This window comes from Pseudorasbora parva, chromosome 8 (genome assembly GCF_024679245.1).
Source record: "Pseudorasbora parva isolate DD20220531a chromosome 8, ASM2467924v1, whole genome shotgun sequence".
NCBI lineage: Eukaryota > Metazoa > Chordata > Actinopteri > Cypriniformes > Gobionidae > Pseudorasbora > Pseudorasbora parva.
Window position 1 is genome coordinate 11,155,918 of NC_090179.1, and position 18,913 is coordinate 11,174,830.

General features: G+C 37.0%; 1 protein-coding gene and 1 long non-coding RNA gene across 2 annotated transcripts in view; both read left to right on the forward strand.

The window, feature by feature from the left end:
* LOC137084455 (voltage-dependent T-type calcium channel subunit alpha-1H-like) overlaps positions 1-14,617 on the forward strand; it is a 35,201-nt gene extending 20,584 nt beyond the window's left edge. Inside the window, exons 16-27 of the mRNA XM_067450726.1 lie at positions 896-1,022; positions 1,117-1,242; positions 2,505-2,594; positions 2,715-2,907; positions 6,597-6,748; positions 7,030-7,139; positions 10,375-10,508; positions 10,612-10,682; positions 11,106-11,184; positions 11,725-11,846; positions 11,927-12,667; positions 13,145-14,617. Of these exons, the coding sequence (XP_067306827.1) occupies positions 896-1,022; positions 1,117-1,242; positions 2,505-2,594; positions 2,715-2,907; positions 6,597-6,748; positions 7,030-7,139; positions 10,375-10,508; positions 10,612-10,682; positions 11,106-11,184; positions 11,725-11,846; positions 11,927-12,667; positions 13,145-13,246 (2,047 nt within the window). The 3' untranslated portion in view covers positions 13,247-14,617. The remainder of the gene's footprint in view (positions 1-895; positions 1,023-1,116; positions 1,243-2,504; positions 2,595-2,714; positions 2,908-6,596; positions 6,749-7,029; positions 7,140-10,374; positions 10,509-10,611; positions 10,683-11,105; positions 11,185-11,724; positions 11,847-11,926; positions 12,668-13,144) is intronic.
* An 87-nt stretch (positions 14,618-14,704) lies between these two features.
* On the forward strand, positions 14,705-18,522 carry LOC137084130 (uncharacterized). The gene is made up of 5 exons (XR_010906704.1): positions 14,705-16,331; positions 16,657-16,698; positions 17,035-17,102; positions 17,276-17,399; positions 18,363-18,522. It is a non-coding gene; the product is annotated as an uncharacterized lncRNA (long non-coding RNA).
* The last annotated feature ends 391 nt before the right edge of the window (positions 18,523-18,913 follow it).

Below are 18,913 nucleotides of genomic sequence, written 5' to 3' on the forward strand. Positions count from 1 at the left end.
AAAATTAAAGGTCTTTGCACCGAATATCGAGTCCGATGTTTTTGCATGCGTTTTTTTGTATTCGTGATACGAAAAATTTGTCACGCACAGAGACCTTGCACACTGAGTCCGATGGGGATTAATAAATGCGTTATGGAAAAAAAATTCAAAACAAGACAGTGATGTCTAGTGAGGATGATTTGTTTGTCCTGAGGAGATTGGGTTTATCCACTCCTGCGATCACGTAGAGAAGTTTATATCCAGCGGGATTATCCAGACCGACCGATTCAAAGTTTCAGTGTCAGTGGCTCAGTTTGATGCTTTGCTAGCGATACTGGAGTCACATTAAAAAGAAGACCACTAATTTCCGTGAATCAATTGATCCCGAACACCTGGCAGTATGTCTATGGATCCACACACACACACACACACACACACACACACACACACACACACACACACACACACACACACACACACACACACACACACACACACACAGCTTTATAGAGACTGTGCTATAATTATAGCTGTGATATAATCAAATTTGTGGTATTTTTGCTAGAATAATATGTGTGGTGGCTCTGAGTTGTCAAAACGTCTCTCAAAATGCGTTTTTACGGATGTAAAATCGAACCTGTTCTGAATTTTTTTTGACGAAACTTTCGGAGGCAGTGTGCAAGCGTGATTGACATAACGTGAGGTCAAATTTATTTTTTGACGTGCGTAAATTTTGCATGCGAATTTCGGATTCAGTGTGCAAAGGCCTTAAGTCTATTTCAATTTATTTTAGAGGTAAGACCAAGCGGTGGTTTATTGATCTTAAAGGTCACCCAGTCTATTGTACCATTACAAAAATGTTACTGCAATCCAAACAGGTTGAAATAGGTTGTATCTTTACTTTTCACTTAAATAGAGTGATTAATCGTGCTCCTGGACTGAAGCTGGTGGTGGAAACACTAATAAGATCCCTGAAGCCCATTGGGAACATTATTCTGATCTGCTGCGCCTTCTTCATTATCTTTGGCATTCTTGGAGTTCAGGTAATTGCTTCAGTTGCAACACACTACGTGCTTTTCAACAGAAATATGAGTTTGTTTGTTTTTTTGATAACAGTATTGATATTATCTATCACAGCTCTTCAAAGGAAAATTTTTCCATTGCGAAGGTTCCGACACCAACAACATCAACAATAAGGTTGATTGTGATGATGCAGGATACAAATGGACTCGAAGAAAGTACAACTTCGATGACTTGGGACAGGTAATTGTTATTCACTACACATTATTCATTGGTTTGACATACTGAAGCATAATAACCCTATTGGGGGAAAAAAATGGATATGCTGGTTAGGGAAGAGACCATTTGCAAAAACAGAACTATTTTATTAAATAATTCCCATTGGGTTGTTTTGATTAAGTAATAACAACTAACCTATATATATATATATATATATATATATATATATATATATATATATATATATAACAAGCTGCTTTAGCAAGGTTCCATGAAAAAAGTTTCAGCTTTTATGTTCCTTTTACGCCCCAAAGAAGATATCTTCGTTGAGTTCGTCAAAATTATCCATCCTCGATCACTTTTAGTCATCTTTGAAGAAACTCAGACGAAACTTCTTTCAGCAAGCACAGCCTGTAACTGAGTGGAATACTGCACGCTGATTCACTGATTGACAGACTTAACAAGTTGTGTTCACAAAAAACAAGGGTGCTTGTCGGTTTCTGCTGTAGAACGTGAACTTGTCATGCCTTGATTGTGGACAATACTGGATTTTGTTACAAAACGCGTTTAGGGGTCAGAACGTGCTATATATGTAAGGGATAATGTACACCCAGCCGGTTGTTTTCGCAGAATAAACCCAGACAGAGTGATCAGGATCTTGCATCACTCTGAAGGGGTTTATTCTGCGATAACAACCGGCTGGGTGTACATTATCCCGCTTATTACATGGCTACTAGTCTCAAATAAAAAATATTTTCTTGAGATTAAATATTTTATTAGCTCTTACGCAAGCTTCCGCGAAGAAAAACAGTTCCAACCTGCTTTAAGCCTTTATCTATTGCTGCTAAATGTTGAAAGGGTTAGTTCATGCAAAAATGTAACCAAGCCTATGATTTACTCACCCTCAAGTTATCGTAGGTGTATATGACATTCTTCTTTCAGACAAATACAATCGGAGTTATATTTAAAAAAGTCCAGGCTAACGTTAATCCAAGCAGTAGTTGTAGCTGAAAAATGCACAAAAAAAAAATGCAGCTGTCCGTCAAATAACGTGCTCAACACGGCTCTGATGGGTTAATAGAGCCTTCTGATTCAAATTGATGCATTTGTGTAAGAAAAAGATCCATATTTAAAACTTTATAAAAGTTTTACCTTTTTGTTTTTATAGGACCTCCAGTCAGAAAACGTTTATTTAATATTATATAAACGTAATTTGTTTGAAATTATCCTGAGACTGTCACTATGAACAAATAAAGATTTTTCTGATTACTGTCTCTCTTCCACAGGCTCTCATGTCACTGTTCATCCTCTCCTGTAAGGATGGATGGGTCGATATAATGTATGATGGGTTGGATGCTGTCGGGGTGGACCAGCAGGTTTGGATCTGCTTTGCTCATTTTAGCTGGTGCTGTTTCAGTATTTTTAAATTCACATGACTTTTCTAATTTGTCATATGATGGATGTGTCCTCCATCTTCCCGCCCTTCACTCCTGCAGCCTCAACGAAATCACAACCCCTGGATGCTCCTCTACTTCCTCTCTTTCATGCTGCTCGTCAGCTTTTTTGTGCTGAACATGTTTGTGGGAGTTTTGGTGGAGAACTTCCACAAGTGTCGTCAGGACCAGAAGGAAGAGGAGGCACGTCTGCGTGAGGAGAAGAGGCAGAAACTGCTGGAGAAAAAGCGCAGGAGTAAGGAGAATTGCGGGTCTGGTCGGTAGTCTATTTTTCTGAGCACTGCCTGCTTCCAGAGCCTGAGAGATAAAGCTAGAGAATTTTTTTAAAGGCAGAAGCAGTCATAAGGCTGAGTAAATAAATTAAATTAAATTAAAAAAACGTGCACATTTTGGCACCAATCTAAAGTCAGCCTTGGATTGTGATGGACTGCAGCATGCTCCTGCATGACAAGCCAACAGAGGAAGTTTGCGCAGTGCATATGGGGTCAGCGTCAAGATCGTATCCTGCTATGATAATATAGTGTGGTCAGATAATAGAAGACCATTTTAGTTTAAATAGAAGACCAAACCAGAACTAATTAGGACTGTTTATTTAACGTGTTCATTTTCCTACACTGTAAACAAATTATTTAGAAAAAGTTACCTGGTTGCCTTAAAATTTTGAGTTCATTGAAATTAAAATTTTGAGTTAATACAGTGAACATTTTTTGAGATTCGACAACCTTTATTAAAATATTATTAAGAGGTGTTGTAAGCATATTGGGTAATTGTGTGTTTCATTTCTGATGACGCAGTGAAACATGCCAAATAGTGCTATTTTCATGATTTATCACATTTTTTATGTGGTTCAGATACATTAATGTTTTGAGTTTCTATTTATTAAACACATTTCCTTCATTTTATCAACTCAATTTTTTTATTTGAATAAACTCAACATTTAAAGGCAACCAGGTTACTTACTTTTTTAAAGCTACACTGTGTAACTTTTTTAGTTTATTCTTAGCTAAAAACACTTAGTTCTTTCAAAAATATGTGCTCATTAAAGTATATTTACTTCTTTCAAATAATAAAGTATTTTCTTAAGTTTATAATATGCCATTGAAAATACATACGGGTGAGGGGTTCGAATGCTGGTCACCATGTTGCCCCTCCATCTTGAAAGTACATTAGCCAAAGAGGGACATACCCGTAAATTCAAGCTTCGCTTTTTCCACATTTTAACACTCGATGGCAGTCATGAACGAGGTCAAACTGGAAGCCATGTTAATCTTGGACTAAATTGGCCACCGTAGGAGTTAAAACGAAATCGGAATTGAGAGGAACAGAAACTAATATTCACTGGATGGTCATATACCTTTTCACCGCTAGATGGGGGGAAATATCACACAGTGTAGCTTTAAGTTAAACCAACAAAAACCAACACAAAATTTTACAGTGTACCATCAGAGCAATTCAAGATTGTAATACCAATCTTGAGTGTGTAGAGTCATCACACCTCAATAAACCAAACTTACTGAGAACAGGCAGAACAAAGTGAGCAAGAAGCCATTTGCACATTTGTGCATGCAAAAGCAGTTTTCAAAGATTGCACATTTGAAACTTGAAAAATTGCTTTTAATACAATGGAATCATAGCACAATATGTAACACAATGGCCAAAGATGTCAGTCTCTATGTGAACTTAGACCAAGAGTGCATCCTGTTTGAATGGCCCCCTGTGTCACTGTTTAAAACTGTTTGGGGTTGGTAAGATGTTTTTGAAAAGAAGTCTTTTATGCTCACCAAGGCTACATTTATTTGATTAGAAATGGTAATACTGGGAAATACTATTACACTTTCTGTTGGAAAATATAATGTATTCCTTCTTCATTGTCACATGTTCCTTCAGAAATCATTATAAAGAAACATTACTGATTGTTATCAATGTTGAAAAATATTTTTGTGGAAACCATGAAAGAAAATTTGAGGATTATTTGATGAATAGAAAGTAAAACTTTTATAATGTTACAAATTCCTTTGAACTGTCACTTTTATTCAGTTTAGTGCATCCTTGATGAATAAAAGTATTTCTTCTACTACTGACCCCAAACCTTTAAACAGTAGTGTATATCAGACAGATTGACAAATCGACATGGGGTGGGGGTGTGTGTGCACTGAACTCAGACATATGTAAACAGTCGAGAGATCAGAAATGGTTAGTTGGCTATGGTCTGGCTGTCTGTCTTAATCAGTTTGGCACACTGAAGGCACTATTAGGGCTGTCTGGTTCACTTCTGCAAGCATTAAGGACTCTGAGAATGCAGGCCATGATTTTACGTGACTAAACAGATAAATGTGAAGAAGTGCTTTCTTTGTTTAAGCACCATACCCGCCAGGATAAAGCTTCCTGATAAATGATCTTTAGCATAAAAGCTGACATTTTTATCTATTTTTGTCACACTTGGCTTCTCTAGCCTTTTCTGCAGTCAGGGGATTAATCGTGTATGTGAGTTTGACTTATAGTACTCATAGCTGAGTTCATAGCAGTTGAGTTTTATTTCCCTGGATCTATTCAAAGAGCCCCTCAATGCATTCATCTGGGATAGATTAAAGGACATCTCATAAAACAGTCCTCACAACACAGAGTGGGCAGGGTAGGAAAGAAAAGGTGGCAAATATTTGAATACATGGTGTTTCTTCAACTTTGGCCATGTGGAACAAAAGAACACATCTTGGAGAACACATTTGTCATATTATGCTTTTTTTAATCAAGTATTGAAAATCCTTACCATATCTCAAGTTATGTATTCAGTTTTAAACTGTAATGTAAATAACATTTTAATTAAAATGGCATATTCATTTAACTTTGTTTAGGCTAATTAAATGGCTAGCATTGAATGCATCCTAAATACAATTAAATGAATAATTTAATTGGAATATATTATGCTCATATACCTAAATGTGAGATATACCTAAATGTTAATTATATACTCAGTATTATTTGTTAAGATGCTCACATTTGGGACACAAATAAGTTGAAGAAACATCCCTATATACAACATATCCAAATAACATCTGTAGATCTGTCCATTATCCAGCCTCACATGGAATCTGCTCCCACAAAAAGCTCAGTGGATTGCCTCAAAATGAAAATATACCACTTTTGCGCTCATTTACGAAATATTTTGGATAATTTGCTAATAAAGCATTTAACTATCATTAAAAGAACAGTATGTTCAGCTTAACTCATTTTATATTCTGCAGAATTCATCAGATTTTCCTCAAATTCAGAGCTGAAAATGTGGAAGACATTCACAGATTCCATCTTGGCTTGCCATTATCCCATCATATTCAAAGACAAGCTGTTTCTGTGTGCAACTATAAAAGACTTTTAAGGTGGCCATGAGTGTGGTATCTGCTAGGGAGAGATGTTTCATGTTAATGTTATGCTCTACCTGCATGTTTAACTCAGATATTCAGTAGCTCAAAAGGCTTCTCTCTTGGCATATGGTATTTACCTTTAAACATGCTTTTATGGCAGACTCAGAAAGATGGATTCAAACTCAAATCAATTTTACGGTTGCTGTCATGTCCAATATATCACACACAGTACTACTAATCGATAAACAGTCACCTCTGAGCTCTCCTTGGTAAACACTCAATATGACCCAGTCACCGGTGCTAGTCCTTTCATATGTTCTCCCACACACTGCCATATTTACAACCGCATGTTCACCAAAGCAGCATGCTTGAAATCCATGAAGGCACAAGTGCTGCATGAGAGGACTGTAAACGGAGAGCACAGTGATGGCAAGATAAAGTTCTGGTCCTCTCTGCAGCAGTCGTCCCCTCACACCCAGTGCCTTTTGCATCATTGATTTGGTTTATCTGTATTTACCCTGCAATAACTGTTCTGTGCTGTCTGTCTGTGTGACTGTATCAACAGAGGCTCAGGAGAGACCGTACTATACAGATTACTCTCCAGCCCGGCTCTACATCCACAAACTATGTACCAACCACTACCTGGATGTCTTCATCACCTGCATCATCGGCATCAACATGATCACTATGTCTGTTGAGCATTTCAATCAGCCCCTGGTGAGTCTGGGATCACATCTCGATTATTTTTTTTAATCTAATGTTGCATATCTTAACCTTTGCATAAAGTTGCATTTAATCATTTGGGACCTAAAGTGGCAAACTTATTTTTGTCAAATATTTTGCTTGGAAAGTGTTTGTGCTCATCTTTAAAATAAATAACACCTGCAATTTATAAAAAAAATTATATTTGTGCATTATTAAATGTGTTTTAAGTGTCAATATGCTACTTTATTATACTACATTAAAACTGATGAAATCTTTGCTCCTATCTCTCACAGTACCTTGAAGAGGCATTGAAATACTGCAACTATGCCTTTACCGTTGTCTTTGTTATTGAGGCTTTGCTCAAACTTGTGGCATTCGGTTTTCAGAGATTCTTCAAGGACAGGTATTGTTGCCTTTATGGCTCTAATGTAAATACCCTGTAAATAATTTTAAAAATGGAGGCATGTATGGATAGAAGAATAAGTTTCTAGATGTAAAATCAGTATTCACGAGTGCTTATAGGGTGCACTTTATGGTATTACAGTATTATACTGGCTATACTGCACATTATATTCTCATTACCATTTTATTTTTTTACTAAGCCATCTTATTCTAATCCTGATACTAAAGTACATTTAAGGAGGTCTATGAGGAATCGTGTCCCCTCACCATAGACTCTCTTTGTGCAGTGGATAAACTTGTTTACTTAGATAACTAGTCATGCAGTAATTTGCAAGTGCTTAACCCAAAAAAGTTAAAGGGATATTTCACCTAAAAAAGGAAATAAAAAAAAAAAAAAAAGGTGTTCCAAACATGTATGAATTTCTGTCTTCTGCTGAACACAAAATATATTTTGAAGAATATAGGGAACTATACGAAGAATATAGGGAACTATACCCCCATATAGTTGGGGGTATAGTTGAACCTGGCCAAATTTGCCCATTGGCCTCTGTCCTTCATGGCCTCCTAATCATCCCCCTCTCCTGATTGGCTTCATCACTCTGTCTCCTCTCACCAATCAGCTGGTGTGTGGTGAGCGTTCTGGCGCAATATGGCTGCCGTCGCATCATCCAGGTGGATGCTGCACATTGGTGGTGGTTGAGGAGATTCCCCCCTTCAATGTAAAGCGCTTTGAGTGCCTTGAAAAGCGCTATATAAATCGAACACATTATTATTATTATTAAACAGTTGATGAACCCCACTGACTTCCATAGTAAGGGAAAAAATACGATGGAAGTAAATGGGGTCCATCAACTGTTTGGTTACCGACATTCTTTAAAATATAATATTTTGTAGAAGAAACAAATTCATACTCAAGTTCAAGTTCAAAGTCATCAAATTCAAGTTTGGACCAACTTGAAGGTGAGCAATGATGGCAGAACTTTTATTTTTGGGTGAATTATTTCTTTAATTAAAGACTCCATCAGCTTTATGTAGCGCAAAACATATGTTTATTTTTATTCAGAGATGGAGTGCACTGATTATTGAATCAAGCCAACAAAGACATGAGGTCAATGCATGACTGACTGTTACTCAGATCAGACAGAAAATATGTCCATCAAAATATGTGTACTTTAAGAGTTAAGTTCAACCAAAATTGACGAATGTCATCATTTACTCACCCTAATGTCATTCCAAACTCCTAAGACTTTCATTCATGTTCGAATGTATTTTAATGAAACCAGAGAGATTTCTGCCCCTCCGTTGACAGTCCATGCAACTACGACTTTGTCACATCAAGAAGTTTATAAAAAGATTGTAAAATAAATCTATATATATATATATATACTATTAAAAAACTAGTAGGCTAAATCGTGCGCACAATTTACTATTTCATTCCCTCAATTTTGTAAATAGTGCACAAGTTTTACTAATTTGTTCCCTCCATTTGCTAAATCATACACAAGAATGATAATTATAAAGATAACAATGAAGATATAGTTTAAAAAAAATATTTTCGTAGTAAAATAAAAGACCTGCCAGTGTTTGGTTCCAGAAAGCAGCCGAGGACGTCTTTTGTTGCTCTCACAACAGCTGCAACAAGAGTTCTGTGTGGTGCAGATATACAAAATGTTGAGAAAGAGAAATTGGCTCTTGCGTTGGCTTTGGAAGTTAACAGGGAGGAGAATGTCGGTTCACAACGATATGTGTAGGTACATGACATTATACTGAAAACTGACAAGCTCCAGTTGGATGATGTGCGGTTTGTGGCATATTTTAGGCTAAACAAAATATGTTTCTACCGGCACCTTCTCCATTTTTCTTGTTGTTATGGAAACGAGTCAGGTCTTGCTACTCGTATGCCATTTGTCAGCTGTCAAAAAGGTGCTTGACGTAGGGCGTTTGTATCAGAAAAGTTGAACTTTTGTCAACTTGAAATGACGCTCTAAGCTGCAGAAAAAGACATTGGCATTGGCAACTTTTTTGAAAACACGGTTTACTGCATAGGATTATAATTTAAAACTTCTAAAAAAGGCTTCAAGTGTGAACGCCCTAAGGGTGCTTTCAGACTTGGTTCGATTACCTGTTCTGAACTTGAATTCGATTGCTCACCCTGCCCCCGCTACAGTGTTCTCATGTTATTTGGGCCTGAACCGCGTTACAATTGCATCAGCAAATCTGTAGCTGTTTACCCCTCCTGTTGCATAGTAGCGACGACGCAAGAGAAGGCAGCAAACTGCATAACAGTACTCACCCCTCTTTTATATTTTGCCTTTTGAACTTTTGGCTTTGTTTTCAAAGCATCAGCACATAACAGCTCTTGCATCTATCTGCCGTGAATGTATGTGCCAAAGAGAATGCCAAAGAGCACAGGAGTCTAGCAGAAATTAGATATACATTCTCTGCTTTCAGTGAGTCAGTCACGCTTGTCAGGAAAGTGAGTGAGAAGAACACAGACGAACACAGTGTTATCAAATGAATCGCACATCATCAATAGCGGTTCACTTCTATGATTTTAGTACAGTTGCGTTCATATGAGCAGTGAATTGTACCGGAGTTTACATGAACCGTATCCCCAATGACCCTTTTTATGCGGACTTGGACGGTTTGTGGGCGTACATCCCAGTTTTGAGAACAGTGTTCACATCATTGCAAATGAATTGAACTCTGATGTCAATCGCACCAAAAGTGCTAGTGTGAAAGCACCCTAAAATTACCGTATCCATATCTGCAGTTTTTTTTTTGAGCCAATATTCTGAATATAACTGCAATAACAACACCTAATCAAGTATTTCAACCCTAAATGTAATTATGTATACAGTATTATTACAAGACAACTTCACTAACCTCTCTAAACACATTGTAAAACACCTTTGTAATTAAGCGTGACAGTGTGATTAAGTCATGTTTTAATATGTGGTGTCTGATGTCATGTGTAGGTATTGTGATGAATCATTTGTTTCAGTTAAAAGAAACATGCTAAATTAAAAGGGGTTATGATCCCTGTTGTTTGTCATTAATCCCACATTAGCACTTGTACAGGTGCAATCATCCGTATGTTGTTGTATTTACAATATGCTTATGAATCTGTACGGTTTGTTTGCTCAGCTTGCTTAATGTTCAGACGCCGATTAGATAAATGACACTCGTTGCTGGATGTCGTATTTTAACTGTATGATGTTTTAATGTGTTGGCAGATGGAACCAGCTGGATCTAGCCATAGTCCTGCTCTCCATCATGGGCATCACACTGGAGGAGATCAAGATGAATTCAGCGCTGCCAATCAACCCCACCATCATCCGCATCATGAGGGTGCTAAGGATAGCTAGAGGTACTGCAGTCTTTTAGCTTCGTATTTTTTTCACAAACCATACAAAATCTATTTGTATGGTCTGTTATAAATGGATGTGTTTTTCTGCGCTTTTGCCCAACAGTATTGAAGCTTCTGAAGATGGCTACAGGCATGAGAGCCCTGTTGGACACAATAAAGCAAGCTTTACCACAGGTACCTAATTTTGTGGGGGGGTTTATATTCCTTCATTGTTAATTCATCATTTATTAATCTATTAATTAATCAAAATATTTTTTGATTTTAAAATATGTATTTTATTATACATTTATATTCTATTGATTTATTTATGTAAATATGTTTATCATTATATTGTCTTATCATTATATATATATAGTTTATATCAGAGACAGAATATTTTTACTATATAAAGTATGCTGTTGTCGTGTTGTGTGTATGTGATTTTGTTTTAGAAAGATGTATAGGTACTGCACAATTGCATTTGTTTGGCTTCTTGTGTAGATGTAAAACATAAGGGAGGACAGAGATAAGTTGGAGATAAAGTATCTCTAACACAATTCTACTCCCCATGATTGATTGTTTAATAACATACTGTGATAATGCACTTCCTCTCTTTAGGTGGGAGATCTGGGCTTGCTGTTTATTCTCTTCTACTTTATTTATGCGGCACTTGGCGTGGAGCTTTTTGGAAAACTAGGTCAGTGATGCAACCCTGCCCACTGTTCAAACTAAGCTCTGACACTCTTATTTTTAGGTCAGAAATACTTCAATTTGGCCCCCATGGGAATGTTTCTCTCAGTTTTAGGGCTCTAAATTAGCTCTCCTTAAACTACAGTACTGTCATAATGGAAGAAGCTAAATTAGCGCTGATCTTTAGAGTTTGCTTCTGCAATGGTAGCATTTTTGTGAGATAGCCTCTAGGCTCAAAGAGAAATTTCTATGCTACTTATATCCCTGCGAGAGGCCTCTGGAACACAAATGACAGGATTATTCTTTCTCTTAAAGGGCAAGCACTCTAATTACTTTCATTAGCCTTCAACATTAAAATCAATGCTAATTATTGTGTCAGACATCTCTGGGGGCGTGTCTGCAGCTCATTTGCTTCTTTAATGATAATACAGAGGACCCTGTCAGGTTACCTTCATTTTTAGCAACACATTCAGTGATGATGCTTTTTGTGAGATGTTTAAAAATGTTTGACTCTTGTTATACTATGTCTAACAATATTTTTATCTAGAATGCTCTGACCGCTATCCATGTGAAGGACTTAGTCGACACGCCACATTTGAGAACTTTGGGATGGCCTTTTTAACATTATTCAGAGTGTCGACGGGGGATAACTGGAGTGGCATAATGAAGGTACTACAGTGCAGTAGAGGTTTTTCAATGGGTTTCACCTTCAGGTGCAGGTTTGTCATTAACATGTTGCATATGTACAGGACACTCTGCGAGATTGCCCTTCATCTGAGGAATGCTTCACTTATCTGCCTGTGATCTCCCCCATCTACTTTGTCACCTTTGTGCTGATGGCTCAGTTAGTGTTGGTTAATGTGGTGGTGGCCGTATTGATGAAACACCTGGAGGACAGCAATAAGGAGGCTAAAGATGCGGAAATGGACGCTGTGATTGAGATGGAGATGATAAGGGATCGGCGTCTCAGCAACGTCTCAGCAGGGAGTTCTTCAGGGCCTAAAGAAGATGCGGAAATGGACGCTGTGATTGAGATGGAGATGATAAGGGATCGGCGTCTCAGCAACGTCTCAGCAGGGAGTTCTTCAGGGCCTGAAGAAGATGCGGAAATGGACGCTGTGATTGAGATGGAGATGATAAGGGATTGGCATCTCAGCAGCGTCTCAGCAGGGAGTTCTTCAGGGCCTGAAGAAGATGCGGAAATGGACGCTGTGATTGAGATGGAGATGATAAGGGATTGGCATCTCAGCAGCGTCTCAGCAGAGAGTTCTTCAGGGCCTGAAGATGATGCGGAAATGGACGCTGTGATTGAGATGGAGATGATAAGGGATTGGCATCTCAGCAGCGTCTCAGCAGGGAGTTCTTCAGGGCCTGAAGAAGATGCGGAAATGGACGCTGTGATTGAGATGGAGATGATAAGGGATCGGCGTCTCAGCAACATCTCAGCAGCGAGTTCTTCAGGGCCTGAAGTCAGAGAAACTTATGTAGAGGTGGGTAGTAATGAATTACGTTTACTTCGTTAAAGTATATTTTCAGTCTCTTACTAGGGGATCATCATATTTTGGCATCAAAAAGTTTGAAAACCCCTTGTATAATGAATTGGTCATAGTATACAAAACTTGTCCAATTTGTTTTAGTTTGTTTAGTTTAGTTTTGCACTTACTGTGCACCATTAACTCTATAAGGAGCCGCCTGAGCTGCAGGCAACAGAATTGCATTCGTGTTTTATTGGGTGCTGAGTTGTCACAATACAAAGAAAATATGCTGAGGCGATGTGGACAGTGAGAAGTGGGGCTCTACGGGGAAGCCAGGAACCATTTGTTACCTCTAATGGGCTGCTCTGGCAAGGAGTATATTTGCTTTGTCAACTGCGGTGAGCTGGTGAATAAACCTGGCAAGCTTGGCTCTAGATGTTTGTGAGTTTATGTGTGAGGGCAAAAGCCGAGTAATACATTTCTCTTACACAGGATGAGGGGTGCAAAGGAGGGGATGCCAGTGACAGCTACATGTTTCACCCTGTGAGGTCAGCCACCGGAGGAAGTGGAGACCTGCCAAGGGTATCGATATAAAGAATTAATAAATATTGAATTAAACGCATGGATTTGGTCTATTTTAAAAGGTGACACTCTGAGGTTTGTTCCTAAACTGTCAAAATCACTGTAAGTCTTACTGGTATTGAGTAATATAATTTTGAACTCACTGAAAAATGTAAAAAAAATATTCTGCCTACTTTTTTTTTGTAAGATGCCTGCAGATAACTATAGCTGGTAGCTATTAGCTGGAAAACACAATGGGATCACAGTCTGAAGCCTTACCAAACCCAATTTCAAATTTGATATTAATACCTCATAAAATGAGTGTTTTACACTTGTTTATCTAAATGCAGTGCCGTTTCTAGGCATAGGCAAACTAGGCAGTCGCCTAGGGCGCCAACAAGATGTTTTAGTTATTTCATATATATTTTATTATTAATATTTCGTAATTTTGCTATTTCGAGGCATTATGTTTAGTTGCGATTATTAGAGTGAAATCGCCATGGTGATAGTGGCTCTGCTGTAATGAAATGAGATCATGTAGAGGGCGGCAGGGAACGTCGTCATTCGTGCTTTAGTTTCATCATCATGAAGAGGTCAAAGCCATCAGGGGCTCAGTATAGTAAAAAGCAAAAAGAGGAAATATAAAAGAGAAAGAGAAATATACAGGTATGTTAGCCTACTTATTGGTTACTTGTTCTCTACTAAGCTGGTCGCTCTATCATAACGCTGAGCAAAACATTACACTTAATATTAGTACTGGACGGACCACACGCCATGCTCATTTTAGGTGCAGAACATTATAGCAGTTCATTTGAATAAAAAAAAACATTACATCAGAGATAGCTGTTTAGTGTAAATTAATCAAGTAATACTGTCATAACCATAGGCGTCACTAGGCCCTTTTTTAATGAACTTATGCCTCCCCTCAGCCCCCCCTAAAAAAATATGTGATTAACCTTTAAAACATTGCAAAAAGCGAACAAAAAGCGAAGCTTCGGCTACGGCTTCGTACCGTCTTTTAGTCTTTGTGTCACTGTGTTCTTCAATCTGCAGCGGCGCCGAGTGACATGGTTTTCAAGCTATTGTTATCTAATTTTTTGGCCTTCAGAACATCTTAAAATACACATAATAGATCATAGAAATCAACATTTTCTCAGGGGAGCATGACCCCAAACCCCCCTAACATTTGTGATCTCATTGATAATAAACCTGGCTACATATGGCCATGAAATAATGAAGTCATATTTACTAAAAAAAAAATCTTGGGGGGGGGGTGCAAGATATGAATCTTGCCTAGGGTGCCAGAAAGGCTAGAAACGGCCCTATATATATATATATATATATGGGCACTGAATATGCCCATATATATATAATATATGAGCATATTCAGTGAGTATATATATATATATATATATATATATATATATATATATATATATATATATATATATATATATATATATATATATATATATATATATATACCAAAATTATTTTTTATTTTGTGGTGTTCACTTCCATAGATTTGCAAACATTTTTATTTTTTTATATAATTAGGATGCAACATTAACCATATTATTATGTTAGATGCACAATAGTCACATATGGCAATAAAACTGACAAAATGCATGAATCTTGTTTGGTAGGCCTATAACAAAAACAAAAAAGGCTGGTTCAGTTGTGTGCTATCTATCTTTAACACGATCGCTTGGGGTGGGAAATATGACCAACATCTTAAAAGTAAACCACAGCAATAAGCAATTGCTTAATATAAGTAAAAGGTTTTCAAGTAATTACTAGGGGTGTAACGATACGCGTATTCGTGTTGAACCGTTCGGTACGAGGCTTTCGGTTCGGTACGCGGTACGCATTATGTACCGAACGGTTCTTGGTCTAATTAATTAGATTTGGAAAATAAAAAAGTATGTAAAATATAATATGCGTTCAACAAGGAAGCCGAAAACGACGTAACAGGCAATGCCCCTGACTAAGAGAAAAAAACAAAAAACTAATATTTTTTAGACTGCTCAGTCAGGTGCTCGCTTACTCAGTACACGCTGAACGCTCATTGCAAAATGGCTATTGCGTTTAACAGACCAGAAATAGAAGATCCTCCAATAACCAACGGGTCTGGTGTGTTGGTGAACTTTGGATTCTTTGTAAGCTATGATGGTGTTGGCAAGAGTGATGGCAGTGGCGCCTCCAGACATTTTTCATAGGGGTGGCCAGATGGGGCCACTTAAAATCTTGGGGTGGCACACCAAAACTAGAAACCATAATTTCAGAATTGTATTCTACTGGTGTAGTAAACCGGCCTGTAGCACGTCACGACACATGATCCGCGTCGTCTTTTACTAAAAAATATTTTTTTACTTATTTACTTACCAGTAGTCTTCGTCTTCTAACGTTAACTTCTTTTGAAATTGTTGACTGACGGGCATGCGCTGACCTGTTGCTGTCTGAGCGTGCAAAGTTTATTAATAACACTGTAACCAATTTCTGTAGTTTTCACAGCATTATTACTGTAAAATGAGCAAATACTTACTGTAGAACCTGTATACAGCATGTTGCTGTAGATCTGCAAAGCATCATGGTCTTTTTTCAATGGCGGGTAAATTCTACAGTATTTTTTTTTCTCCTGTGATTCACAATACAGCATTTTCTAGAAGATTTTTTTTTCAGCCAAGGAAAGCTACGAGAAAGCTTCCCCACTTTCATCCGAATTTTTACTTCAGAAAGGTAACATAATGCATAATGACTCTTGTAAAGTCAACTATTTGTTCAACTTTAAGAGTGCACTGAGAGAGAAAAGAGTAATGAGCGGCACACTTTCTAGTAAACTCGTCTCATGCTGTGTGTGCATTTTATAATTTTATTTCCACAAATATTTCTGCATGATTTCGATATATTTTCTAGTCTGGCAACATTTGATAACGTCATTAATTTATAGAAGGATAGTATTGTTAAATAAAAATTAAATTGTGTATGTGATCTCTTTTGGTGCAGATACGTCACATAATGTGTGATCGCTTTTTTTCCTGTCACCACATGCGCGTGAGGCAGTGAGCCAAGCCTGCCGACTCTCGACGGTCTCGAGCTGAAAGCAAACGCAGCTGAGGTATGTACGTTAGGCCTAACTTAACATATTTTTCATAGTGATTAATCATGATTTTTCTGAATGGAAACCCCCAGAAACGAGATTGGTAAAATGCTATTCAAACTTGTGGGAGCATGCATGGGCTGTAGGCTACTGTATTAAGATTTGTCTTATCCGGCAACATTACATTTTTAACGTCTTTAATTTGATTAAAGACTAACGTTAGCATTGGGAAATGACATTCATTTAAAATGGTGAATTTTTTTGTATTTATTGGCGCGGTAGCCGTTTAATAATTTCTCGTTTCTTTTCTCTTGCTTGCCGTTGCCGCCTGAGGAATCATCAGACATTGAAGTTAAGCGGGCCGAGAAAACGCAGCCAGCTAGAGGTAACGTTATCTGTTAAGCTACGTTACTTAACATATTCTTAATAATTTCATGATTTTTCTGAACTTAATTGCTTTCAAGCTGCAGAAACTATAACGTTAGATTGTTAATAGAGTGCCATTCCCGACTTTTGGGAGCATATATTGTATTAATATTTGTCTTATCTGGCGAAATTACATTTATAACGTCTTTTATTTTATTAAATAGTAGCTATGTTAGCTTTGAATAAAAAAATATTTGAAATTGTGATTTTTTACAGTATTGCCACACACTTTCTCTTATGAATATTGAACTTGTGATTTCTAAAAGTGTTTTTTCGTTTTATTTTGTGTTACAAGAAACTTCCACCCAAGCAAACGCTGAGGCTCAGAATTCCTGCCAAACACTCCCAGACTCATCATGCTCGGTAAGATCCAAGCACTCGACATACACAATAGATGCCAATATTAAGGGTTACTTCACATATAAAGCATCTTGCACTTACATTCCAAAAATCTCTAGTAGTTACTGATCCAATAGAAAAAAAGAGGTATTTTTTCTTGGATAGGGTACTGAATAGCCTAATGTTTTTATTTTCAGATTCTTTGTCAGAATTAACCCAGAGCACAGCGAGTGCAATTCAAAGGTCCAGATTAGCAGACAAACTGGGAAGGTGTTCAACAGGGACTTCATTGAGTATGACTGGCAGAACAACTAATTCCAGGTGAGACTTTTAATTGTTACCTTGAATACCTTGAAATGGTGATTGAAAGTCAGGGGTGGCTAGCAACTTGTCTATTAAAGGGATAGTTCACTTTAAAATTTATTCTCAAGTTGTTTCAACCCTGTATGAATTTCTTTCTTCTGCTGACCACAAAAGAGGATATTTTGAAGAACATCGGTAACCAAACAGTTAACTGGAGCCAGTGACTTCCATAGTAGGAAAAAAAAATACTATGGAAGTCACTGGCTCCAGTTAACTGTTTGGTTACCGACATTCTTCAAAATATCCTCTTTTGTGTTCAGCAGAAGAAAGAAATTCATACAGATTTGAAACAACTTGAGGTTGAGTATATGATAATAGCATTTTCATTTTAAAGTGAACTATCCCTTTAGGCCTGCCAAGCATCATTTTCAAATCAGGCAGTTTTACAGCGTCAACACAAGGTGATTCAACAACACTGACATGAAAAACAGGAGGAACATTGTGTGACAACACCAGCCAGTTAGAATACTTTTCCATTCAGAACTCACAAACATAAATTTCACTGTTGTATCAGTAACTGCAAACATGGTATTGTGGCAGAAATGTGGGATATTCATGTACAATTTTATAATATTCATGTAGACAGTCATTAAATATTAAAGTAATGGCAAATGACAGAAACCAATTCTGTCTAATAAGAGTCGAGTTGCAACTCCATAATAATATTTACATTTTATCTTTTAAAAATAGGTTGTTATTTTTACAGATGTTACAGTTTGTGTTAACGAAAATAAATTTACATTTTACATCTTTTTTAAAGCTATAAAAAAAAAATATCAGCCCCGGGGGATGCTACTCCACAAACCACCAACAAAGCATATAAAAAATACTAATATTGATTTAAAACTTTATGTGTATGTCATCAACCCATCTGTCTTACTTTTAAACTTTTACATTAATAATGAATTTCTTCTTCTACAGGGTAGAAGACTCAAGCCCAGGAAGTCCAGGTCAAGTTTTAAAAGAATAATAGTTATGGAAAAAAAACATTATTGGAGAAAAACAATATTCAGGTTTGAAATCCTTCTGTTTTTAAAGGGATAGTTCACCCAAAAATTTAAATTGTGTCATCATTTACTCACCCTCAACCTGTATAAATTTCTTTCTTTTGCTAAACACAAAGAAAGATATTTTGTAGAATGCTGTTAACCAGACAGTTGATGGGTCCCATTGACTTCCTTAGTATTTTTTTTTCTACTACGGAAGTCAATGGGACCCATCAACTGTCTGGTTAACAGCATTCTACAAAATATCTTTCTTTGTGTTTAGCAAAAGAAAGAAATTTATACAGGTTGAGGGTGAGTAAATGATGACACAATTAAACATTTTGGGTGAACTATCCCTTTAAATCATTTAATTTTTATAGATTTGTAATTTTATCAAAACATTTTAATAAATATTGATTTTGTTTGTTCAGAAAAGTGTTTTTTGTATGTTCAGAAAAGTGATGAAATTAAAAATGTACAGAAAAA